The sequence below is a fragment of the Stigmatopora argus genome, chromosome 8, assembly GCF_051989625.1.
Source record: "Stigmatopora argus isolate UIUO_Sarg chromosome 8, RoL_Sarg_1.0, whole genome shotgun sequence".
NCBI lineage: Eukaryota > Metazoa > Chordata > Actinopteri > Syngnathiformes > Syngnathidae > Stigmatopora > Stigmatopora argus.
In genome coordinates, this window is record NC_135394.1 from 13,361,181 (window position 1) to 13,389,180 (window position 28,000).

Genomic DNA, 28,000 nt, shown 5'->3' on the forward strand with positions numbered 1-28,000 from the left:
GTTGAAGGCGCTACGACAAAATGCACGGACCGCCACTGGTTAAATCCCTACCACAGTTAAAACGGACTACCCTAAAGGGCATTTTATTTTGATATTTTGTGTTAGATAACATTCCTTTGTTGCTTTAATCAAAGGCCGGCACGTGAGCGTTTTTATGTCTGTGTTGGATAATAGTGGAAGTGCAAAACCCTTTTTTTGGTTTCTTTATTATTTTTTTCTCCACTTTCGAATGGTATGATCGCGACTTTTGGAATCCGTCCATTTCCAAATAGACGACTCAGCGTGTAAGATAGCGGAACCGCTTTACGTCAAGTGCCTCTGCCTCCCCCTTCGAGTTTTATACCCTCCTTTTTTCGCATAAACGTGGTCTGTCGCCCTTCTTGCGTCGCATTCGAGGCGTGGAAACACTTGACCGCTCAACTCAAGCCATCGACTGCCAAGCCGGTTGGTTTCCCGTGGCGTTATTTTTCTCTTTTAAAAATTCGCCTTCGGTCCGTTATATCAAGCGAGTAACGGTCAAGGGATGAGACGTGACGTCGCTGCGGCGTAGCGGCACAATAGTCGCGTGCTCGGCCAGGAAGAAGAAAAAAAAACAATTAAAAAAAAAAAAACGCCAAGCTTTATGGACCCTACTTATTATCATTTTGGCCGCGTCCGGGTCCCTTTGTTCTTAATGGTTTAGCCCACTCGGAGCCTCCCGCCACTGGCCACCGTTGGTTTGAAGTTAGCTTGACGGCTAAATAGCAAAACGCCGGCGAGTAGCCCGCGTGCGCAAGCGGAACGATGATGACGACGACGATGATGATGGTGAGAGGAAACCTGCACGCCGTGGCTCGTGGCTCCCGTTAATTGCCTTTTAACATGCTCGCATTTTTCGCTACGGTCGTCGCCGGCGTGTCTGCCGAGACCCGATAAGATATCGGCTGAGGAATGAGCGGGCCCATTCCGTAAGAATATGGACAACAAAGAATAAGGCCACCCGACACAGACAGCGGGGTGTCACATCAAGCTTTTTTTTTCTTAAATCAGCTAGCAAGCTTGTTAGCGGATTAGCTACACGGCCTGGACTCAAGGGATCTCCGCATCCCCCATTTGGAGGATTTCCCCCCTTTCCCCCTCGCCTTTTTTTGAAATCGTTGGCTGCCGTTTTTTTTAATAAAGCGGCGCTACCATGGGCGCTGAGACCGGGGATGTGGAGCCCATGCCGGGGTACTTGGAGCTCATCAGCCGAGCCTCCAGCGTCATCCTGAAATCGTGGAGAGACTGTAGCGATTGCGGTCTGGAGCTGACCACACGGACTCTTCTGGATCACGCGTACATTACCTGGACCGAGATAGCCCTGTTCTTCTTTTGCGCCTTTTTGTGGACGCAGATCAGGCGGGGTTTGACAGAATGTTTGTTCAAGGTAAGTGAGACACACACACACACCACACACACATACTAGAATATACCCATTCCGTGACATCCTTAATTGGGATATCGATTGCTCCCAAAAGGCATAAAAGACAGCAGTCTCTAACAGAAATACAGAAAAGGAGATGTACAGTTGAACTCTACTATTTAAAGCCCTATTGTGAGGGAAATGTGTGTCTCGCGGTCGTGAGATGATGTTGATAGGAAGTGTGCACCTCAAAAGTAGGCCTCGTAAAATGCATACAAAACTTAATGGACGCTTTATTGTGTTCACTTACTGAGAACCAGGACAGTATAAAAAATGATGTTATACAATATAATATAGTGGTACATCTACTTTAGAATTCGTTCCAAAAATAATGTTGTAATATGGAGTTTTCGTTAGTAGAGACATATTTTATATTGAATTAGCATAATTCTTGACACCATCTTTAATATTACCCTTAAGAAATGATAAAGGTATGCCAATTTTGTATGAAGTGTATGCATATGGATGAAAAAAAAGACAACAAAGATAAGAAATCTGCTATTAAATATGGATAAAAAATGCAATGACATTTTCTAATGTGGTGGCATAGCGAGTGGCAGCTGAGTAAACATACGTATTACACACGCAGGTAAACACACACCTTAAAATGATGTTTTGTACGCTCAGAAATAAAACTCAAGAAACAACAAAGTAATGAACAAGGGTCAAAGATGCACAAATTAGAAACTCACCGTTTATTGAAGCTGTTCTGCTATTTGTCCCGGAAAAATGAAAATAAAAACCCGAAAAATAACCTGGAAAAAGGGCTTTTGGTCAGGCAGTGGTGCTCAAACTCTGCCAAGGCCTCATTTTGGGTCAGGTGATAGCCAATAGGAGTCTATCTAACAGGAAAACATGCTTCCATCTGCTAGCAAGCTATGTGGATGCTGATTTTATTTTCCATCATGACTTGGCATTTGCCCATACTCTCCAACATGCCCAAAGCAGGTTTTAACGAGTGCCTGATTGGCTAACAAACTCTCCTGACGGGAACTTCATCGGAAGTCTAAATGCTGTTTTGAAGAGGATGATAAAAAAAAGACCTGCAAGCCACTATTAAAGTAACGTGCACTCATGCTATGCACCTCAAAGTTCCTCACGGTTCCCACAGTGCATGTAAAATGAGACCTTACCAACTTTCGCCATTAGCAATGATCTTGTCAAAAAACATAACGTGGTGTCTAAAACTCATGTACGTAACATACAAAAAAATTACATACCATAGTCTTCAAATGTATGTATTTTAAATAGGTGTACAAATATATCATTTTTTTGCGAGGTAGTTTAACATAATTTGAAGTTCACAATTTTCGTGTCTTTAACCCAGATACTTAAGTGTATTTTTGGCCATGTACAAAACAACACAATTGCTGTTAACATTTTAAATGTATATGCCTTTTTTTGTCTGTAACCACCAGAGCTCCTGTTAATATAATCTTGTTTGCTGTCTTAATGAAGTGTAAGGACATGGTGTTAGCTATAGAAGGTTGAGCAAGTTTAATCCATTGAGGGCTCCAGGGGGCTTTAGAGCTTTTTCATTTCAGATGTACTTCAATTAAGTTGTGCTTAAATCACCATTTTTATCATCAGAAACACAATATAGAAACTAAAATAAGTTGGAAAAAAATTGATCATAAAGTACATTTTAAAACTCCCATCGCACTAAATTGATATGTTTAGATGGCAACATCCCAGGTTCGTTATGGTCCAAAAATTTTGGAGTGACCAACCAATCAGCTCACAGGCAAATTTGTAATCTGATAATTTAATAAAATAAGTTTATCGTCTGTTTGAAATTCCTTTGGCCAACTGTACATTGAATTGCAAGATGCGTTTTTTTAAATTCGCAACTACCGTATTTTGCCGTTTAATATACCCGGGTATATTAAATGATTTTTGCTTTTTTGAGCCTCCCGTTTGTGCGCCATTTAATATACCCCTGCCGTTTAATATACCCCTGCCGTTTAATATACCCGGGTATATTAAACGGCAACTCAGCTTTTTGGTCAAGATTTGTATGGTGTTCATGGGGGCATAATTATAGATACTTAAGTTCATTAAAATTCCAAGTCAGACTTTTATTCAGCAGTAAGTAGTTTTAGTCTGCAAAACGTTGATGCACCCCGTCACGGCATAGAGTGCATAGTGGATCGTACCTTCCCATTTGTGCACCATTTAATATACCCCTACCGTTTAAATATTAAATGGGGGGGTATATTAAACAGCAAAATATGGTAATCCTAATGGACAAAATTTCGAAAATAAATAGCTCAAATTTCACAGAAAAGAAATTGATTTCCCTGCCTTCAATACTATTGCATTCAAATGAAGAACATCCTTAATTTTGCAATAACTCTATGACCAATATTTAGTACCGACTACTTAGAAGCTGCGAACTTGTGCTGCACATTTGGATCCAGATTAGACTTGAGTTGTAATAGAGTAAAAGCCCTTTTTCATTCATTAGGGACTTAAGCATATGCACTTAGACAAAAAGGCTGCTTCTCTTTCCTTGGCGCATTCCGTCCTGAGTGCCTCCATCCTGTTGCTTTCACCTAGCAAAGAGGCTCTTATTGTGGCCCCTGGCCTGTTATTCTACCATCCATACGAGTGGGGAGTGGAGTGTTCGCGTTGTTGGATGCTGTGGGAATGATGCTGCCGTACTCTTGCTTGCGGCTTTATGTATAACATGTACAACAATGTCTGTCATTGTTCTTTTCATTATGCAGTGCACGTGGACACGCCCAATTGGCTCGATCAGAGCTCGTACGCGCCAAGCTAAGGCAGCACGAGTATCGAAATCTGCGCTGGATTGCCAGACGATGCCAACGGCAATTAATTGAAGCCGGGCTGAGCAGACATGGTTATTGTTGCGTCGAATTAGTTCACGTGTCGGTCAGAATTAAATGCGTGGTTTGCCATGTCGGTGAACAATTTTCAATGAGTTGATTCGCAGAGACGTAGCTGAACTGTCTTTGCGATAGAATTAATGACATTGCAGGCAGTCCCTGTGTAAACACGCCTGAATGGGGTTAAAAGGGTGGCTGTCAGTGGACAAAAAAACAAGTCGTCAATTCACTGGCAATATTAAAAAGTGCAGTTGTCGTCTAGTCAAGACGACGGTAATGCGATCTCAAAGTGTGGGAGCTCTGTGATAGGACTTGTGTTTCTAGAAGCGGTGGATATAGGACTCAATTTCCATGATCGATTTAAGAGTCAATCAATTAACTGTTCAAAGGTTATGAATATGAAGACAGCGGGTGTTCAATTTTTTTTGGAAGACCAATGTGGGCCATGGAAAGGTCATAAATCGAATCTGTTTTTTTTGTTTTTTAGAGTCGCCATCACTCAGTTTTCATATAATTCTATAAAGATGGTGGCGACTTATGTGACGTCACTATTTTGATGAATGAACCAAGACGTGGCGATAATCGTCAATTGGTTGATTAGATTAGTAACAAAGGTTAACAAACAAAAGTCAACGTGGAAAATGCTGTGTTACTACTCGTACTGGTTCTCCTGATAATCGCCAATGATATCGACAAAGGTTCTTTATGGACTGATTCACTTATCTACATACGCCACACCTTCCTGTTTTGGATCTTGCACCTTCTACTTGCACCTCATATATTCCTTAGCCTTTCTTTCTATACAGAACCGGGTTAAACCAACTCCTTACCTTTTAGTTATCTATTGTAATGTGTGTAGACCACATGTATCATCTATCGTTAAAGTAAGCTGCTCACCTCGCCAAGTTGTATCACTATAACACTATAACCCCACAGACAAATGTTTTTTTTATCATGGCTAGTACTACATGATCAAATATTAATACAAGTAAATCTATAAATAATTCAATATCACTGTAAGCACAGTCTCTCAAGCCCAAAATTGGGTAAGCTTTGCGTTTTTATGGTTGGTTTGCCGTTTGTTGTTCTAGACACTAAACAAAGCAAATACAGTCATCTGGTATTCCCCTTTCTTTCTTTTTGTCAGGTGTCACATGGTTCAAATTGCATACAGATAGTTTGTTATACTCTATTATTTGACTTTGACATGCTTTAGCTATTTTTATCACGTATCTAAGTTGATAAGGTACATTTCTATCCATGTGTACACTAGATGCTTTGTTTTTTTTGGGTTGAAAAGACCGTCAAGAGTCATGTCAGAACATGACTGTTCAAATGTGAAAGTCCAAAAGTATAGTAAGTTTGTATAGTCCCACTGTATTAGTAAGATGAGAAATCTTGAGAAAATTAGAGCAAGATGGCAACAGTGCAGTTGTTTTGAAAGGCGAGTCATTTCCATACAGAAAGTAAAACTGCCCGACGTGTTTGCAATTCTTCAGTCGCATTCAAACAACGTCAGGGAAGTCAACTTTCCAAGTGCAGCTTGAAAGCCGAGGTTTGCCGATCACATGGAAGCAGGGCCAAAGAGGGAAGAGAGAGTAAAGAACGGAAGGAACAGCAGACCAGAAGAAAGTCTTGCCGAGTCAGCATACGGCGGCCGACCATTAGCATGATAGCGTGCATACCCAGGCATGCTCAGAAAGCATGTTTAGGTTCCTAGAAGCACTTTCAACTTTCATTATGGTCAGCACATTCTCAACACAAGTAAAGGCCATCGACACGTCTTTCTCGCATCCAGGCGTGGTTCTAAACTAAACAACGTCACAGAGCTGCCATCCCGCTGACGAACAAGGAGCCTCCACGGACCTAAAAGTGAAAGTGACCTGGGGATGAACAGCGTTTCGCTTACCACAAGTTACATGATCACTTTCCTCCTCGGCCTCATTGTTATTGCATTAGAGCCGCAAGGAGAAACCGGACACCTTGAACTATGGTCAGGGGAAACCACTTGTCCATTGGGCCAAACCTGCTCAACTCAGGTCTTGCAATTCCAATGCCTTCAATGAATTTCATTTATGGTTCACGGCATGCATTTGCCAGTGATACTTTTATCTAATTTAATCTAAGTAACACGAGGCATGTGAGCTTTCTCTTTTATTGTGACGTCAGTAGTCATCTTTTGCTCTTCTTTTCACTTGTCTTGTGTGTAGGTGTTTGCAAAATGAATGCCTTTACTTTAATAATAACTTTTTGAAGCTCATAGCTCTGAAGAAATCAACAGGGGTCATGAAAATCACCAAGCCCAGCTCCACTTTTAAATATTGAGCTATACATTTCTGTCAGTTAAAAACATCCTCATGCTATTAGCACCTGCATTGTCACTCCATCTCGCAATGAACATCAACAACAACAAGCACCTAAAAAAAAATGAAGCTCTTACAGCCCACTTACTGAGCACCACCCCCTCAGCACTTAACAGCAAAGAGTGAGCAAGCAACGCGTTGTTGGCTCAAATGCCAGTTTGTTGCCACATTGTGAGAAAAAGGGATAAATATTGCATCATTTTGGAGAATTACCAATGTTGGCTTTCTTCGCCGTGAAATCTGCAATGCTAATTTTGTAGAGCCATGCCAACAGGTGACTGAGGATTTTGTTAGAAGAAACGAAGAACGCTTGCACGGTGGCAAATGACAAAGTGGACATGGTTTTCCTTCCACAATGAAACATGTCAACAGTGTTTGTCAAGCTGTGATGGTCCGGCTATCATTTAGGCAGCTGGAATGTGCCGTGCGGCCATGACCGCTTCAGAGTTCTTGTGCTCAGCCACTGACTGAATTTCCTTCTCTACTGGCCGTATTTGCTCTCACATACTGATGGTGGAGGCTTTTGTAAGGCCTGAATACACTTGTTTGTCAATTCTGGTCACTCTATTACTCTGCATTAAGCAGTGGAGGGACCTAAAGACTTCACTTAATGTAAGTAGAATATGACAAAAAAGATTGATCCTCATCGCTCCAGTTTTATCCAACTCTACTGCAACCAAGATGGCGCCGCTCAAGTGGCAGCCAGTAGCGGTAGCTCCATCCGCTCTTGATCGTGTTGTTTTTGCTGATTTTCTGCCTTTTTTTATTTTTTGAATTGCATTTTGGTATTTAGTTTTTGACCTAGGTCTACAATGCCTTCTGTGTCTGTGCTTCCTACTGTCTTGCTACTGCAACCAAGAAATTTCCCAAATACGGGATGAAATAAAGTTCTAACCTAACCTAATCATTGGCTTGGACATTTTACAGCAGTAACTCTCTACCAATACATTTTTAGAAATATTTCTAGGTTGGCTTCTCCACAGTAATTGAATGACTTACTTTGTTTATGAAATGAAATAGATTATGACAATCCCTACATGTTATATGCATCACTGTTTTTGTGTACGATGATAAACAATACGTTAATTGAAAATAAAATGATGATTCGGTTCAAAACGAACTGTAACATACAGTGCAGGACCGCATGAGGGTTTACAGTGATGTTGCCCTCACCCCTAAAACAAATTTAATCAAAGCTAGAATTTCCCAAATGAGAAATGACATTGTTCTTTGATCTACTAAGAAATATAGGATTCATTTCGTAAAGGGTTTATCATAGTTTGGCAGTCTTGCCCTTGCTGTATTGCTGATTTTTAAAGATATCTTCATGGGTTTTACAGGATAAAAAGTAATTAATAGCAAAGACAAGAGGGGGGAAAAGGTCCTCAAATGATCTCCAGTAGTAGATGTTATTTCCACAGACCAGAAACAACATGCCTGTGAGTAATGCTTTGCTGTGTATGGAACTAGCAGTTTAAAAACATACAATTTATGCTAACTCTTACCATTTCACATTGCATTTCAGCATTACGCTAGCAGATGTTCGTTACACAAAGAAAAATTATGTCAAATTTACAGAAAACCCTATTATGCCATGTTTTATAAAAACAATTTGAAGCAACTTCATTTGAAATTCATCACAGAACTCACAATATTCTAGTTTTACAAGGGCCTGTGTCAAAATAATGTGTGTTTGTGTTTCACACCACTGCTTTAGTCTGTCTGCAGTGTGGCAGCTACTGTATTATCATCATCATTATCATCAGGCTGCGTAAATCTTCTAGGGCTAATAGAAGCGTTTTGCGCGCACACACACACACACAACCACACATTGGCGAGCAGCTGTAGAGTCACGTGACCTCCCTTCTAAGCGGTGTTAATAGCATTAGCACTCACCAGGGACCCAACCTGCTCGGACGCTAACAGCCGTCCATTTAGACTCTCATGAATGGCCTCTCTGTAATTGCAAGTGTTTTTTCAGGGTCTCACTCATGATTTAACACAATAGTCCAGATTTTCTGTTTGACAAAAAAGTACCCATACAGTAACAAAAGTGTCCCTGCAATGAAGTAAAGTACAGCATTATTCTAATTAGAAAAACATGGAAAAAGTCTCAAATCTAACACAATGCACGGTATCAGTGCCAGACTGTTTAAAAAAACAACAACTTGGTAAATCAATTTTTGTTGTCGTATACAAACCTTTGGATCTTCCAGACGAATGTAATCACTTGAAATGCCTTTTGTGTCAGACAAAAAAAATACATTAATTCACTACAGGTCAGATTTAATCTCTTGAAAAAGCACTCATCTATAGATTGGGTTGTCCGCAATTGGATCACGGGAGATCTGGAACCTCTCACCTGACATCAACTTATCATTCCCCCACGTATACACAACCAACCAAAACCACTGACCTGCTCAACAAAGCGCAATTTAGTCTTTAATGAACCTAAAATGAATGTTTTTTTGAATGAACTCTGAACCTCCGCTCAATGAGCCAAACATGCTTCGCTAGCTTTGCTACGATTCGTCAGTCCTTAAAATGAAGAACATGATTCGGAAGTACAATATTGAACTAATTTTGAAGTTTGTTCTTAAACAGGGGTGGGCAAACCGGTCCTGGAGAGCCGTTGTGGGTCCAGGTTTTTGTTGCAACCGATCCAACACAGACCGTTTAAACCACATGTGTTAAAGATGCGGCCTGGGGGCCAAATCTGGCCCGCCGCATCATTTTGTGTGGCCCGGGAAAGTCAATCATGAGTGCCGACTTTCTGTTTTAGGATCAAATTAAAATGAAAAGTATAGATTTATATTAAATTTCCTGATTTTCCCCCTTTTACATCAATAATTGTAATTTTTAATCCATTTTTTCAGTGTTTTTAGTTCAAAAATCATTTTGTAAAATCTAAAAATATATTTAAAAAAAGCTAAAATAAACATTGTTTTAGATCTATTAAAAAACTGAATATTCAGGGCTTTTAATCCATTTATTTAAAAAAATCTAAATATTATATCTAAAATGGTCCGGCCCACATGAAATCGAGTTGACGTTAACGCGGCCCGCGAACCAACCCGAGTCTGACACCCCTGGTTTAACCAATGAGATTTCTGTAGAAAACACGAAGCACCTTGACTGGAATCCACTGAGTGTACTTGTAGGACACCAGATTGGTGGAAAGGTGTCCTCTTTATGTGGTGGAATAAAAACCTGCACCCACTGCGGCCCTTTGTGGAAAAGTTTGCCCACCCATAAAGGGTTCTTAAAGCGTTGCCCATTGTCTGTCAAAGACAGTCCCTCATTGTACGGACCCCCGTTTCGCTCCATGCCGCCTGTGGTTCAAACACTGCATTATAAATGACGGCCATATGTCTCCAAAGAGGCCCGCGAGCGTGAGTCTTTTAACAATTAGTTGACAATGAAGGCTATAAACGAGGCTTTCGTTTGCATTAGAGTCAATCGTTTGTTTCGTTCCGCACGCGGAATACAATTCACGAGATACATTTTTAATTTTGTTGTGATTAAATGGATACAACTCCCACACATCCAGTGAATACCTTTCATTCATTTTCTGAACCGCTTATCCTCACTAGGGTCATGGTAGGTGCTGGAGCCTATTCCAGCTAACTATGGGGACGCCAAGAATCGGTGGCTAGGACAAGCAATCCTACCGAAAGGCAATTTCGTGTGCGGTCGATTGGTCGCCGGTCTTTTCTCCAACAAAAAAAAAACAAAAGTCCGGGAAATTTGGAGCTTTTCTTTAGCCTAATAATTACTAGGGCATTAAGTATGACTAAATAGTAATTCGCTGTTTGTATTTAGGGAATTTGAGCAACAATTTAAATGGTAATTATCAATAACCTTCCGGGCAACCAAAAGACCGGCGACCAATCGACCGTGTACGGGGCAATTTAGATTGTTCAACCAGCCTAACATGCTAATTCTGGGATGTGGGAGGAAACCAGAGTACCTGGAGAAAACCCACGCAAGCCCGGGAGAACATGCAAGTGAGGACCCACCTGAGATCGAGCGCTCGACCCCAGAACTGTGAGGCCTATTTGATAACCACTCGCCCACCGGGTTGCCCCAGTCAATACCAGTAGACTGTTATTTATGTCATTTGTCATGAGGTAAAAAAAAAAAAATACTATGCTATAGTTGAGTTAGTGAAAAATCAAAACACCACTGTTAGTAACGAACGTGTTATTTCCATTTCAGATTTCAGGTGTAGAAGCAAACCGGTGAATGTCTGGCTCACATGTTGTGAAATCAGATTGCGTAATTTGGCATATTTGTGGCATTGGCTAGGCCGGAGGATTTTCAGAGGAAATTAATTCAAGGAGTCTTACAATATTTCCAAAGGTGTGCCACTACTTTGTTTTTGTACGTTCAGAAAACGCAGTTTGGTTCCACCCTTCCATTCTATCCCAAGTCGGTCCTCACTAGGTGGCGTTTGCATGTTTTTCTGGGCTTGTGTGGTTTTTCTCTGGGTACTCCGGTTTCCTAACCCGTTCAGAAAATGAATGAACAAACTTGTAATGTATTTTAAATAAGCTGATAATTGAGTTTTGATTGGCCCCTCTGAAAAATGTGAGTTTTTTGGGGGGCATGATTGGTGGTCAGGCTTTAGGCCAGCTTTGTTTAAACACCCTCATTTCTTTGTGCACGAGGATGACGGCTCTTTTATTCTTGACGGAATGGAAAGTGAGGAAGAGTTGAACGGATGTGGTAGTCGTTGGGATTGAAATCAAGAATTTGGTAAGCTTGTTATGTAATGTTGTTTAGGCTATCTGAATAACTTTATATGCAAACAGACAATCTTTTAGGCTCTGATTCTCCATTTTTTTTTTAAACAAGAAATATAACTCTATAAGGAACTGTTTGTTTTCTGATTACATGAAGTAACCCCCCCCCCCCCCTCCCCCCAAAAAAATTCCGCTTCATTGTATATTTTTCGGCTTGGTGCGAATTATAATCTAAAAATTACGGTAAATGGAACCACATGATTCATTGGTTTCCTCTTCTATTATTCTACCCTGCATTTTTTTCCACCGACATGATCATCACAGTGAAATCTTTCAAGCATGGCCTAACTCTTTATTTGGGCTAGTAAAAAAACTGCATCTGGCCCATCTTGAGATGCTCGGCGGACCACTACAGCTGGCTTCAATGAGCATACAAGATGTGGATGATTTCACTTAAGTGAACCAAAGAGTGTCATGAGTGAGTGAGTGACTGAGATGATGACTGAATTCTTCACTTTTGTTGTTGTCATGATGGCATGATTCTGTATTTTTTTTCATTTCCTTTTAGATCGTAACTTAGTTTGCAGTCTACAGAGTATAAGACGAGGGATGGGCTTAGTGGTGCTGACCTGTCATTATTTTTATAGACCCTCTCAGGAATAATGCCAACATTGTTTTTCCATAGCCATTATCTGTCCATCCGTTCTTATAAATGCTTTTTCCCCTCCAAGGCGCACCCATCTGTCTTTTTATCCTATGTGAACTCTATGTCAAAGTATAATGTCTTGATTTACCGGATTGCTGATTTTCTTTTTAAATATGCCATCATTCTTGTCTCGTATCCTGGTTGGTCGCTAAGAACCTATGAAAACATGTTCTGAAATGTTATCCGCCTGTCCGTGTGCGGTCGATTGGTTGCCCGGACCGCGACAACGGGCGACCAAAAGACCGGCGACAAAACAAGGTAAAACAACATGGTCTACGTATCAATAAAAGCCAACAATGGCCATGAGCAGTTTCACCGAGCCGACGTGTGAGTGTATAAGAGTTTGTATGTACATGCGTTGTCCCTTTAAGAAGCTATGTCAGTCAGGGTCTTAACAAGTTCTCCAACAAAAAACAATAAAAGTCCGGGAAATGTGGCGCTTTTCTTTAGCCTAATAATTACTAGGCCATTAAGTATGACTAAATAGTCATTCGCACTTAGTATTTAAGGAATTTGAGCAATGATTTAAATGGTAATTATCAATAACCTTCCGGGCGACCAAAAACCGGCGACCTAAAGATCAGCGACCAAAAGACCGGTGACCACTCGACCGTGTACCCCGCCTGTCCATTGGCTGCCAGAATTGCTTTTGAAAGTATGTTTTTATGGTTCAGATCGCAACTCTTGCCATTTCAAAAAGAAAAGACCATGGACAATGTTTCTGTAAAATACTACTACGTACAGTATGCGGTATATTTAGCAATTTCGATCTGACGATACAGTTACTTTCATCATTATATTTCCTTATATTTCTTGACTTTTAGTTCCGTGATGACAGTCTAGGAGCAAATTCAGGTCAAACCTTTTTGATTGCAGACTGCAAAGTACACCAAAAAACAGGAAACAAATCACACAAGCGAGTTTCATGAAGATCAAATATTTCAGTGTTAGAATCTTCCGTGCGTTTAAGACCGTCTGAGTGAGGTCATACGCAACTGGAAGGAATCCAGCTGAAAAATTCCAAAGGGATGAAAGTGGACCATTCCGAGCAGAACCGCATGAGCCAGCGTACTGACTCACTGGCCCACTTTATCTGCTTATACAACAGGCCAATGAAGTCCATTCAACCTCTATCGTCTCTCATCGCGTCCTGAGCGGAGGGGGGTCGGGGTAGAACTTTGAAACATGGAGGGTTCAGTAATTGGAGCAGCTGCATGTCAGCGGGGAATGAAAGGAAATGACAAAGAATGAGGAAGAAGTGGCAGAAGGATCTAAAGCAGGGGTCTCAAACTTGCGGCCCGCGGGCCAACTGCGGCCCGCGGGACGATAATTTGCGGCCCCCGTCTTAATATGAAAGATCGATTTTTTTTTTTTTTGATTTTTTTTTTTTTTTTTTTTAATTTTTTTGATTTTTTTTTTTTTACCCCTTTCCCCATGATGGCGCCGTTTAAGTGGCAGCCAGTGGCAGTAGCTCTGTCCACTCATGTTTTTCTTGTTTTACAGCATGTTTTACATGAAAAATTAGAGGGAACATTGACATGCACCTGCTTGTGGCAGGTGTGATACTGGTGTGCCGATAGCGAGCAATGATGATGTCGTGACCGGATGATTCGCCTAAAGACGTTTCGCCGACGGACGTTTGACAGACGGACAGGTCGTACTAGTATTTGTTAGTTTAATGATTAAATACAAATACTAGTATTTGTATTTAATCATTAAACGCTGTTTTCAGCTGGATTTGACCGAATTTGAGAGCATTTTGAGCCGTTTGGCGAATGGACGTCTATAGACGTTTTTTTGCCTCCATCGCGATATCATCCAGTATTTGTATTTAATCATTAAATGCTGTTTTAGGATGGATTTGACCCGATTGCTGTCATTTTACGGCTCGGTTCTGCTACATCTGCCTGCCCAAGAGTGCTTATTCCCGGACTGCCATTGATGGTAGACGAACATTGATTTTTACTATAATTGGATTGGATTGGATTGGATTGGATTGGATTGGATAACTTTATTCATCCCGTATTCGGGAAAATTCGTTGTTCCAGTGGCAAGAGGGTGAGGATGCAGGAATAGGAAAGGCATTTTAGACATAAATAGATAGGTAATAAGTAGGTCAAGAAATAAATACATGAATAAATATATAATTAAGTAAGCGTGTTGCTTAGGACATATATACATACATACATACACATAAATGTACATGCATGCATACGGTAGGTCTTAACACACAGCCATTTTTTTGTTAAAGAGCCTGACAGCTGATGGGAGGAAGGATCTGCGGAAGCGCTCCTTCCTGCAATGAGGGTGCCGCAGTCTATTGCTAAAGGAGCTTCGGAGGGACTCCACAGACTCATGCAGGGGGTGGGAGGTGCTGTCCATGATGGACATCATCCTGGTCAGCATCCTCCGCTCTCCCACTTCCTCCACAGAGTCCAAAGGACAGCCCAGAACAGAGCTGGCCCTCCTGACCAGCTTATTCAGCCTGTTCCTGTCCCTCTCCGTGCTCCCGCATCCCCAACAAAGCACTGCATAAAACACTGCAGAGGCCACCACAGTGTCGTAGAAAGTCCTCAGCAGTGTCCTGCACACTCCAAAGGACCGTAGACTCCTCTCCTTTGGACAACACCGGCGGCGGGCCGGATTAAAAATCCTAACAGGCCGAATATGGCCCGCGGGCCGAGGTTGAAAAACTTGTACACACACGATCCGGCGGGGCGAGCGTTCGAATCCCGTTTCGGCGAAACCTCCGTTCGGCCGAATGAACGTTCGGTGGAACGTCCATTCGGCGACCTGCCCGTCTGTCAAACGTCCGTCGGCGAAACGTCTTTAGGCGAATCATCCGAGTACCGATGATGTCGCTCACACTGGTACTCAGTGCGCTCAGGGAGGTTGTCTTTCTGCTCAGACCAACAAAAAATTAGAGGGAACTTTGGTTCGGAGCTGAATGAACCAATCACGGTGAGGTATACGGCTCTGGAGGGCGGGACATCGGCCGGGCTGTCCAGTGCCTCGCTCACTCACTCATTCATTCCTCCAATCAGCTGGGCGGAGGAGAAGCCGTGAGGCCGATCACTCCGCTCGGCGCGCACACTCCTCCGCTGCTCTCAGCATAGAACTGAATGAGGCGCTATGATCCGTGATCCAGCCTGTGTCAGTGTCTGTAGCCATCTCCGCGATTGAAACGGAGAGCGAAAGTGCACATGCGCCACAAACCCGCGCGACTGAATGTGAAAGATCAACCCGAGACTCATTCCAAGTGGAAAAACATATTACAGAGCCCCAGAGATGTCTCTTTAAAAGCCTGCCGTGAAGAGAAAGGTCGGTGATGAGCACAGACAGTTTCAAGAAAAGTGGGGAGTGCAATATTTCTTTGTTGAACACAGGGGCACCCCGACGTGTCTCATTTACACTGAAAAAGTTGCGGTGCACAAGGAATACAATTTGAAACGTAATTGTACTATGAGACATGCTGAGGAGTACGAAAAATACCAGGGAGATGAGAGAGCCAACCAGGTTGCCAGTCTTAAAACACGTCTTCTGAGGCAACAGGATCTCTTCAAGAAGGCTACCAAAGACAGTAATGCAGCAGTCAAAGCTAGCTACGCCGTTTGTGAGTTGATTGATCCTGTGCTAAGTGATCCCAAATGGCTCATGGACTTGGCTTTTCTTGTTGATATCACACATGAGCTTAATGTACTGAACAAGAAGCTACAAGGCCAGGGGCAACTTGTCAGTGCTGCCTATGACAACGTGAGAGCATTCTGCACTAAACTTGTGTTATGGAAAGCCCAGCTCTCTCAGACAAACCTTTGCCATTTCCCAGCATGCAAGGCTCTCGTGGATGCAGGCACACCATTCAGTGGTGAGAAGTATGTTGAGGCCATTTCGAAGCTACAGGAGGAATTTGATCACAGATTTGCAGACTTCAAGACACACAAAGCCACATTTCAAATTTTTGCGGACCCCTTCTCCTTTGATGTGCAAGATGCCCCTCCTGAGCTTCAAATGGAGCTCATTGACCTGCAGTGCAACTCTGCACTCAAAGCCAAGTTCAGGGAGGTGAGTGGAGAAGCAGACAAGCTTGGGCAATTTTTGAGAGAGTTGACCCCCAGCTTCCCTGAACTTTCCCGAAGGTTCAAGCGGACCATGTGCCTTTTTGGGAGCACATACTTGTGTGAGAAGCTCTTCTCCACCTTGAACTTCAATAAGTCCAAGTACAGGTCCAGACTTACTGATGAGCATCTTCAAGCTCTACTGAGGGTCTCCACTGCTTCCTCCCTCAAGCCAAATGTGACTATGTGAGAAGAAGCGCTGCCAGGTCTCTAGCAGCAAGGAGTAGGCAAAAGAAGCCGTGTTCAGAATATTTCATGTTCAATGTTCCATTCAAGTTCAGAAATTTAAAGGTTAAAGAGCTGTTAATACAGACATTTGAAACGGAATAAAAATAATTCATTTTCTCTACTTAGCCAGCCAGTGTATATCTACTGTATGCTCATTAGTATTATTTGGTTTTATATTACTGATTGATTTATTTTTTATTCATCTTTAAGTTAATTTATTTAATTCATTATTTTTTGTTAAAAAATAAAGATATTTGATAACGTTGGAAAGTTTTATCAGTGCTTTTCTTGTGGAAATCCTGATGCGGCCCAGTCTCACCCAGACTCGGCCTCTAGCGGCCCCCAGGTAAATTGAGTTCGAGACCCCTGATCTAAAGGAACTATTAGCTCTCCCCACACAAAGTTGAATTTTTTCCGGTTTCGTGTCTGTTTACTTCAATCTCTTTTAACGATTGCCATCCAATGAATTGAACAACCCGAGTTTAAAAATCTGCTGATACAGATATTTTGATTTTCTGATCAGGTTGTTAAACCGCCTATCATTTTTAGGGTCGCGGGGTGCTAGAGCCTATCCCAGGCAACCCGAATTTGGTCGCCAGTCAGTTAAAATAAACAAAATAAAAAATTGAAACCCCACTTTTAGTTAAACTCGTGCTATAATGCAACGCAGTTTTATAGATAGCAAGGTCAGGAATTAAAATAATTCAAAAAATACTGGTGTTAATATTGTCGCATTACTCTACTCTGAATGACAAACAAATGTTTTTTTCTAGTATATATATAAATGAGCCCTCTGGTATCTCCTTGAGAAATAATGGCACTAACTTTGATGACTCTACTGTAAATGACAAACTGTGTTTTTCTTTTTAAATTCAAATGAACCTTCTCGTACCTCCTTGAGAAATGTACCATTTCCAAATATTACACAATACCCTTTTACTATTTACTATTGGCGGATTCCCAAGAGAAGTAGTGGCACACAGCAGTTTGCTTAGTGGTTTTATAGCAGCCGAAAAGCTCCTTGCTTCTGAAAACACACGCCAATACCTTATCGTAGCTAATCGCCAATCTGATACTTTCCGATATTCCAAAAATAACCAGATCTGAGTCTCGAATAGCGACAATGTTTGTGATAACATCTTGTCTTCGTGTCTAAATAAATGTATCGACAATCACTTTTCAATGATCCCAAAGCAGTATAAGTATTTTCCATGACTATATCATCTTCTCAGTTCAATATCACTAAGACGAAGCTTGGTTAATGATTGACGACTTATCGGTTGACTTTTTCCTCGGTTTTATAGTTTTATGCTTAAATTGAATATCACAACAATACAATTCAACGCCTTAAAACGTTAAATCTAAACGGACAACACAATCGTCTTTGAAGCTCCCTACGTAATACTCATGAAGTGGTCTCTTTTTGACGATAAAATTCTCCAAATTTTGTTCGGTCTTTTTGAGGGCCATTCAGAAAACCTATGAACTCTCAAACGTAAGGTCAAAGCCACTTATCTGACACAGGTCTTGTCGATTATCTCAGCGTCCTCCATATTCTGTAATAAAAGACACCGCAAGACGGGACTTTGTCCAAACTCATACTCGACGACTATCCGCCTCGAACTATTTTAACCCCGTGCTACTTGTTGCAAGCTGAAATTACTTTTAAGCCTTGTTTTATTGTCTTTAGTGACCGATCCAGAAATGTAGTATCAGGGTCTCCATTGTGTACTTTTGAAAAGTGGTGTATTTTGAGTCTAATACGCAGGCAGGTGTAGCGTTTGCGCTATCGGTGACCAATCTTTTACAGGCTTCGTAGAGGGTGCGTGGGCCTGTGTTTTGCGCCGAGCAAGTGGGGGGTTCCAACGATGGCGAACAAGACTGAGGGGGGCGTGCTGACAGCTGGCTTCTATAAATAAATATCGCAGGCAGGGGGGAAGCAGACTGAGATGAAGAAGGAAAGATGTGAAGGAGGGGGCTAACAGATGCGCGAGAAAGTAACACAATGTGCTAAGAGTCTCGATTCCGAACGCCGATGTCCATGACTCGTGTTTGCGGCCTGCTACTTTCTGTTCTTTATTGACTCATGTTTCTCGAGACTACACATCCCAATCGCTGTTGAATAGTCTTGATGGGCGTAGACATGCTAACTCGGGTGTCTTACTTCAGACTTGAGGGTCACACAATCGGCAGGTGCACATATGAACACTTTGAATATTGGTATTTAGCCCAGGGGTCGGGAACCTTTTTGACGAAGAGCGCCATAAACAATTCATATTTTCGAAAGTTATTCCTTAAGAGCCATACTCCAAATTTAAAAGTCAAGTGGAAAAAAAAAAGAATACTTTTGACAACATTCTTATGCAGTTGCTAGTCAATGAGTATGCATTCTAGCAGTCTAATGCAAAAAAGAAGATTAAAGCAGCACTGGACGTAGTATCTCAGTTCTGTCACCAGCGGGTTCCATATTTTAGCTCACAGGTTAGCAAAGAGCCAGATGCACCCATCGAAAGAGCCACATGTGGCTCCCAAGCCATAGGTTCCCTACCCCTGATCTAGCCGGTGTTGTCCCGATACTGACTTTTTGACTTCCGGTCCAATCCGATTTTTCTCTAGATATGATTTGCTGATAGCGATTCCATGCCCATATTTTTAGACTAGTAAAAATAGTGCGAAATATAACCTAATCAGTTAATGATAAATCACGTTGTTTCTATCAAGAAATACATTGTTTATGGTATTACACATCTGTTATTGTCATTTTCAGCACACTAGTCGTGAAAAAACGCGAGTGTTGGATCAGATCCGATCTTGAGACCAAATTCGAAACTCCAAAAATAGTCGTATCTGTCGCCATTCATTGTAGTATGGAGTCAGGCCCATAAGTATTAGGGTACGGGCATAAATCGTATCTTTACTGAGAATTCTAGGAATGCCCTGGTATTTATAGAGCAGACTGTTAGTGCAGTAGTAGAATCCAATGTGATATTAGAAGATTCCTTTGATTGTGGCCTTCACAAGACTTGTGGTTTGCATTTAGCCGTGATTAAACTTTCTAATGATGTTGTCAAGTTGCGGTGTAATCAGAGCCTTATCAGATCACGTTCTGTTGACTGTTTGCTTACAACCCTTTCGTATGTGCAGGATTCCTCGAGCTAGATATCTTTTCTTTCCCATCTGGCTTTATTTGTAGAAAGTGACGCGTTTAAGTGTAGCATATGTTATTTATGAGGCTGTCACGAGGCTGAGTTGCAAAGTAAACATGAGCTGTCTTATCCCTTTCCGAGCTTTACCTGTCAGTCATAATCTGCGAGTGCCGTGAGATGGCACTTCAGATCATTGTGGTCAACTTGAGAACGCTAGCAAATGTGCAGAGGAGCTTTTAACGTCGGCAGGAGAGGAAACGGGTCACTGTCCCCCACCAGTGAGGGGGCGGCGCCTCGTTATCGGGTCGCATCAGGACGTGAGCAAGGCCTCTCCTTCTCTTCCTCTAATTCTGTTTCTTAGAAGAAATAGGTCTGCGAGTAAGCCATTTGTTTATGTTGTAGTTCAAAAGCAAGATTAAAATACTACTACTTTTACTTTACAAGTACAGTGCAGCTTTACTTACCATATTTACTCACATATAAGCCGCATTTGTCGGACAAAAAAATGACTGAATCGAGGGTAGGGCTTATATGCGCATAAAAAGATGACATGCACGAAACTGCAAGAGGACAAAGACAAAACGCCGTAGCGCAAGACAGTGCGACCGATACGGTCATTTATTTGAAAAAAGACAAAAGATAATCAGATAAAATGCTAAACAAAATGTATTTTGACATCTATGAAAAAATTAAACCGTATCTGGCATAAAACGTTAAAAAAATCACTCACTTGTGCCTGCCATTGCTCGCTTAGGGTGCCACACTTCCTGGTTGTACTGCTCACGTGACTTCCTTTTTGAATTTGTCTACGTGCACCCTTTAGGAATGTACAATCCAGCAATTGGTCCTTTCTATTCATACAGTAGCTCAGAAATACCACGTGCAATAATTTTCCTTAAGATTTTCCCTTCAAAGTAAGACATTTTTACTCCCAATTAAAACCATGAATATGGAGGTGAAAATTGTGAATCACGTGGTGTCTTATACGAGAGAAACTGTAAAATTCAACGATTTTAAGGCAACTTTAAGGGTGCGACTTATACACGGAGGCGGCTAATATGCGAGAAAAGATGATAATTTTCAAACTCATTTTGATGATAACTGTATTGTCATGTTTTAATGTTGGTCATTATGCTGATATTAGGAGAGCTATGTTTAGTTTTTTTGTAGTCTATTCTTTCATGAATAGAATTTTAAACCATTTTGCGCCATCTTAGTGCAATTGGAAAAAAACAAAAGACAAATGAACAGTAGCATGTTTAACTTTGAGGTTTTCTGCTCAGACAGAAAGAAAATGCTTACAGCGAAAAATGTTGACGTGTTGTTTCCTGTTTTTGCGTCCACAGCCACTGGCACGGTGGTGCAGGTTGCTGCCCAAAGATGGCGCCAAGATGCCGGAGAGCGCGTGGAAGCTGGTCTTCTACACAATGTCGTGGTGCTACAGCACCTACCTGCTCTTCTTCACCTCCTACCCCTTTTTCCACGATCCGCCCTCTGTCTTCTACAGTAAGTCAGTCATTGCTACATTGCTATCAAATCTGAATTCCATCCACGAAAAGGATTGCTCTCGGATCTCTTCAATTGGACGCCATTAGTTTGGGAAAGCGTAGCGACGAGCCAAGTGTCAAATTCAGTTTCCAGTTGCCTGGAGAAAATGTATATTTAATAGCCACGCACGCTAGCGAGCGAGCCCGCCGCCGTCTCTTGCGTAACCGCCGGAGGTAGAGAAGTCAAGACCGTTTTTGATCAGCGGCCAAAAAAATAGAGAAGCTACTATTTCTCCGCCGCAGTAGCGTTATTTCCATCCCGGCCGGCGGGCCCGTCGCCACGTGGCCCGTGGGCGGCCGGCCGGCCTCGCCGACAGGTTGCGGAGATAAGAGGAAGCAGACGTTTTGTGTGCATGAGACGGCAGAAAGCTCATTCGCATCAGTGTTTTGAACGCTGCCGTTTGGTGTCTCACGTGTGGAGTTCTCTCCAGGTACTGCGCTTTCATCTTTCTAAAATGAGGACCCCTCAAGGTGTATCAAAGACTGCGGATTGGCCGAGGGGGAATGGCATCCCGATAGCCAGATCTCATCGCAGTGTTTTTTTTTCCGGCGTGCTACGAAATAATTTCTATTCCAGAAAATGACACCCTGATTATGATTTGGCAATTCAAGAAGGATTAGAAGAATAAAAACAGGAGTAAAAGTCATTGAGTTTTGTTACTTGAACATATTTTAGTTCTAGGTTTCTGATAAAATAAAAAATTGCCCTTCCAAAATTACGGCTTAGTCATATCTTTTTACTCTTCGTGTATTCATTCGTTGGTCGGTGCGACTTATAGTCCGAAAATCTATTAATATGGGTACCATATTTTCACGACTATACGGCGCATCGTATTTTTAGCCGCAGTGTCAGTAACGAGTGCTATTTCTGTATTTTACACAGACAAAGGACGCACCGTTTGTATAGACGCAGCCAGGCATGGCAAAACATACACGCTACACCTACACGCTAAAAACACGTTTTTAAAAAGGCAACAGAAGCAAAACTGAGTTCGGTTGCACTTTATTTAGCCGTTTTACAATGTACTCACGTCATCATCACCCACAAATCCATCAAAGTTGCTTCGTAAAGCTGTGTTAATGCCGATCGCCAGGCCACAATCCATTCGCAAATAGTAGCTAGCTAGTAGCTAGCGTCCATGCTTCGTAAAGCTGTGTTGATGCCGATCGCCAGGCCACAATCCATTGGGTGTATTGACAAAAGAACTATATATCTCAGCAGTCACTGCGCAGTACTTTTTCTACGGGGAAAATAGTAGAGTCGGGGGCTGCTTGCCGTAGTTGTGAGAGCTGTAGAGGATGGTGTACCCTATCGACTGATTTATTTGATTTTATCGTGATAACAATTTTAGTATTGGTCCATATATAAAGCGCACTGGATTATAAGGCGCCCTGTCTATTTTGGAGAAAATTTAAGACTTCTGTGCGCCTTATAGTCGTGGAAATACGGTACTAATAAAGCCATTTTTTTCTTCAGAGGATCACTTCTTTTCCAACTTCTGTACCATCCGACATTTTCCTATATTTCCTTTACATATTCCTATTTTGTTGTCGTGTTTATTGAGAGCATTGTTGGTAGTGCTGCGATTCTGCTACCTCTCCTTGCGTCCAATGTTGTTGGCAGATGTTGAGCTGATGTGACAACTGCCACCACAACGTTCAGGGCTGCTTGTTGAGATTTCACCTAAATCCCTTTTCATCACGTGGACGTGATTGAACTCACTCTCTCTGGGCACAGAGATTACATGACAATAATTTCTGTCGGCAGTCCCAAGGAAAACAAAAAGTCTATAGCGCCCCCCCATCCAATTCACTTATCCTCATTCTGGCCATGGCTGCACAAAGCAACACACCCGAAAAATATTAGAATCACAAGCGTCGCATTTTTTGACTCCCGATGCAGATACTGTTTGAAAAATAATATATATTTTTTTCTTCAATAGTAAATGACTGCACTCAATTGACTGTATCTTAATTCCTAACATAGCTTGATCAGACCCTTTTTTAATTCATTTTCTGCCAATATCGGCATTGGACATCCAATTTCAAGCGGTAGAGTGGCAGCGAATGAAAGAGCCTTTCTTCAATGGGTTCTACTAAACTATTACAGGACGTGTGCATCCAGTAAAGTCTCCTTTTCTTGTGTGCAGACTGGAAGAGTGGAATGCCAGTGCCTATCGACATCGCCATCGCCTACCTGATCCAGGGCAGCTTCTACGGTCACTCCATCTACGCCACCGTCTACATGGACGCCTGGAGGAAGGACTCTGCCGTCATGGTGGTGCATCACATCATCACCCTGGCGCTCATTTGTTTCTCCTACGCCTTCAGGTGCTTTTCCGCCGTTATCAATCACGTTTACACGCATTGGGGGTCGCGCCCTACAAGCTGTCGGAATGCCCCGCAGGTACCACAACGTGGGCATCCTGGTGTTGTTCCTCCATGACATTAACGACATCCAGCTGGAGTTCACCAAGCTCAACGTCTACCTGAAGTCCAGGGGAGGAGGCTACTTCCTGCTTAACGACGTGCTCGCCAATATGGGCTCGGTCAGCTTTAGCATTACATGGTACGTATATGTGGGATCTGGAAAAGCGCCCAAGTAGATGATTACTATTTTGTAATCAGATGCTAACGTGAAAATGATTTCTGACTGGCCCTCAGGTTCTGGTTCCGTCTCTACTGGTTCCCACTAAAAGTATTGTATGCCACCTGCGTGTCAGTCCCCAACATTCCATTTTACTTCTTCTTCAACACACTGCTCCTTGTCCTGTTGCTCATGAACATCTACTGGTTTTTGGTAAGTGCTTTTTAATCATTTTTTTTTGTCACTGGCTAACGTCTCTGCCAATTCAGGTTGCCACGACTAATCCATTAATTGACATCAGTGAATCGACAACCATTTTGATAGTCAAAGTCTTTTGGAGATGTCATTGACATGAATATGGGCTAAATCTTCTTGGCCTCTCAGTAGTAAATATTCTCTTATATCATTTTCATTTTTAATGTTTTTATTTTTAATTTTAAAAAGAAGTAAAAAGGGAGATGTTTTTTTCAATTGGAAAAAAATGGTCTATTTTTTAGTCTTTGTAATTTTCCTTTTAACAAATAAATAACAGTAAGTGTAAACAATAACAGTATATGGTAAATAGACTTTTATTCAACAAATAGAAAAAAAATACGTGAAATCATTTTTTAACATAGAAGAATATTTTATTCAAAACCTTGATGGCGATTTGGCTTGCACGCAATTTGCTTTAGCTTCCTCTTGAATTTAACACCCGTGACGTACAGTATTCTATACATTATATCGGTACTTGAAATATAATATATATATATATATATATATATAGGAGAAGAGCCTTCACGTGTTCTTTAATGTGAATTTCCCAGTTCATCGTGCTATTCGTGGTGAAAGTTCTGAAGATGAAAGAAGTGAACGATGTCCGCGAGTACGAAGAGGAGGAAGGCGCCAAAGCAGCAGCAGCAGCAGCAGGCCTGCACAAAAAGCCTCTGGCGGCGGCGATGGCGATGGCGAGGAATCACGGCGACCATCACCCCAACGATGATGCTGGACATCACAACACTGACGAGAGGTGAGAGGATTTTTGACAGACCCATAGGGAGGGGGAAAAACAAACATCCAATTTGTAGACATCTGCTAAGCGTAGATAATATGAAAGCACACGCAAAAAAAGACACGTATTTTTGAACCTCAAAGCCCTGAGGCAGATGGCCTAACCGCTATGAAGTCACGTAACGTTTTGTTTTGGAATGCGATGATGATAATCTGTGCAAATTTCCGCTAATGATCAATGGTAGCCGTGCAAAAACATGCATTGTGTCATGCAATCTGCGTGATAAGTCTGGGCTTTAAACAAGAGAATGCTAAGTCCACCACTTGTAGAACATGTGTAGGTTTTGTTATCTGAAAAGACTGATTTCTCAAACCTTGACTCCACATTATCTTCTACTTTTGACCCCTGAACACATTGGGAAAAAAACACGGCGAGCTGTTTTGTCAAAGTACGGTGGCCGCGTTTAATGGAGTCCTCGTTGCCCCCAGGCTCTTGTGCACCCACAATTCTGGAACCAAAACGTGGCTTGTGGACAGATTGGCTTTCACCAGGAGCAGATGGTGTGCCGTTAACAAAAAATCTGGGCAGAAATTGTGTATTTACTGCTTTTGATTGGGTTATTTTTGTGGTCATCTGTTTTCAATGGAATGACTGCTATCAATATGATTTTCAAATGATGTTATCAGACAACTTCTTTAATGTTACTTCAACTTACGAAGGCTTCGACATGTGGATCTTTTAGGTGACCAAATGCATTGACATGTAAATTAGGGTTCCACGTTATTTGTCCAAGTTACAAAATATCGAAATAATTATAAATTTGACGCTTGCCATAGACTTCACTTTCTGCAACTTCCACTCAAGGTATATTCCCGAGTTACATGCAAGGTATGTTCACATACAGTCAGGGTACCGTTCATTTTCACTTTAATGGCTGAATAAATAGTTTTCTTCTATTTTGCTACTTTATGCATACATACAAAAATGTGTGTCAACATTTTATACAAAATTGGTATACTTTGTTTTATCATTTTTATAGGGTTTATAGTGGGTAGTATTGAAGATTTAGGCCAATTCAATGTTAATTATGACTACATACGAGAAATCCAAGTTATGAACTTGTGGAACCAATTAGTAATTTTGTAAGTGGAGGTACCGCTGATATATAGATTTTTTTTTTAAGTTTGAAATTTCTTGAGCAAATCATCTATTTTTCTCCCGTCTTCATCTGAGCTCCTCTCGCCTTCTCCCATTAGGAAGCATGTGCAAAACGGCATCGCCAAGGAGAAGCATCTCTAAACGTCTCCGGGTTGCCCCCACCTGGCCGGAGAGGGCGAGAGGCGCAGAAGACCACCGCCGCCGTCCCCAAAAACCCACGTACACACACACACACACACACACACACACACGCACGCATCAAATATTTGGAAGTATTTCACCTTATTTTTACTCAAGCACTGCGAATGTTATCTCAGAAGCAGTGAGACAAGAACTGCGGGGGTGGTCCAGTTCTTTCCCCCCCCAAACCCCCTCCGATCCCTCGCTTATTGATTTAACACATCACGCACATACACACACACACGGGGTCCGCGGTGGCCTTCCCGCCACACGGGGGGTGTATATGCGGGCGCGCGCTTGCGCGTCGGAAGTCTACGTGGAACGACTGGACGCAGCTTGTTCTTTTTTTTACAACACTTCACCTCAATTTTACCTGTTTAGCCCCTCCCCCCGTCCCGTCCCGTCCCGTCCATCGGGTGTGCTGCACTGACATGAAGGCCAACAAGCTGACTGCTGCTTTAATGAAGGCAATGAGCTGGAAGTGATTGACTTGGGTTTTGAAATCGTTTCTTTTTACCACGCGTGTTGAAAGGGCCCGTCTGAAAGAACGGCTAAGGATAAGTATTATGAATTCAAGGGGGGGAAAAAAAGCAAAACCATACATAGGTATTCAGGAACGCATGACGTAGGAATGATTTTTACCAACGTGCTAGGTTTTGTTTTGTTTTTATTTTTTAGAGAAACGAGAGATAGTCCCGCTACGTCATTTTTTTTTAGCTCTCCTACGGATGCATGCGATTTGCACATAATATTTAGGAGGGAAAAAAAAGGGATGCCCACCCCCTCGTTTGGATTCGGTACCTCCTCCTCCAATGACCTTGTCGATCAATTTCAGGTTTATTGTATTGAAAACTCAGCATGCTTGTGGCGCCGGAGCGAGTTGGCACACTTTGTCGCCTGTTTACCTTGCCGTTCCCTATCATTCCCACGCACGCCAAAACAACAAAATTTTGGGGGGTCGTCCCATTTTCGGTGGAGTTTTTTCACACTTCCAGTTGCCTGACATCTTTTTACAATATATTCTTAACTGCAACGACACAAATAGATGCAACATTTCAGTCTCGACAAAATTGCAGCTTATATTTTTTAAAACTAACTACATGAACTGCAATATAATAATGTTTGTTTCAGCTGGTCATAATAGTATGACATGAAAAATTCTTTGTTTCTATGATTTAAGCCGTCTAGAAATGGACAAAAGCGAACATCATATTCCTCTTTTTTTTTTTTGCATCAGGTTGAAATTCCATTTCTAATTGAAACTAAAAAGAAGTGCACATACACATAAGCTCCTCCCCTAAATTTCACCGAAAGTGGAACATCCCCAATTTGTTTTTTTTTGCGAGAAGTGTTTTAGTTCAGTATTGTTGTTTATTTGTATCCGAACTGCTGCTGTTTAATTTTCTTTCTTTTCTTTCGGAGTACACTGTTCTTTTTATTCTTTTTATTTGATTCGATTGTATTTTGTCGTCCTCTCCTGTCACGCGTCTGATGTAATCAGATGGAAGAAAGGACCAGAGAAGAGCGGACTTGTTCTTCCGTACCCGTCTCCAAGTCTTTTCTCGCTTTTCGTCGGCTCTCAAATGTCACGTTTTATCGCCTACGGACTCTAAACGATTGGTCGCAAGATGTGAGATTCCACCTTTAGGTCGCACACACATGTACAATGCACGTGCAGTGGATAGAGGGAGTACACAAAACGCAACGTGGCTGGCCCATGTGAAACTAATTTGATCTTTTAACACTTAATTGGCGGCCATTTTGACTGACGTTTATTGGATGACTATCAACAACTAAACTAAACTGTCAATAATAGGCAACAAGTCCAATACAGATAAAAAAGAATCTAACTTTGGGGAATTATTAGGGGCCATTGTATTTACTTTTGATTCAATATGAATTGTAAAATATAATTTATCAGTTCATTTATTCATAAAAATGTGC

At 41.8% G+C, this 28,000-nt stretch overlaps 1 protein-coding gene across 1 annotated transcript; it reads left to right on the forward strand.

Annotated features, from left to right (window-relative positions):
• Window positions 1-224: 224 nt before the first annotated feature.
• cers1 (ceramide synthase 1) lies at window positions 225-28,000 on the forward strand. The gene is made up of 7 exons (XM_077606758.1): window positions 225-1,405; window positions 20,940-21,099; window positions 23,291-23,471; window positions 23,548-23,709; window positions 23,805-23,940; window positions 24,534-24,736; window positions 25,975-28,000. The coding sequence occupies exons 1-7, from the start codon at window positions 1,172-1,174 to the stop codon at window positions 26,015-26,017; spliced, it is 1,119 nt and encodes a 372-aa protein (XP_077462884.1). The 5' UTR covers window positions 225-1,171; the 3' UTR covers window positions 26,018-28,000.

Coding starts and splice junctions, on each gene's coding strand:
- cers1 (XM_077606758.1), top strand. CDS start 1,172: ATGGGCGCTGAGACCGGGGATGTGGAGCCCATGCCGGGGTACTTGGAG. Junction 21,100..23,290: donor TCCGCCCTCTGTCTTCTACA/GTAAGTCAGTCA, acceptor TCTTGTGTGCAG/ACTGGAAGAGTGGAATGCCA. Junction 24,737..25,974: donor CATCACAACACTGACGAGAG/GTGAGAGGATTT, acceptor TTCTCCCATTAG/GAAGCATGTGCAAAACGGCA.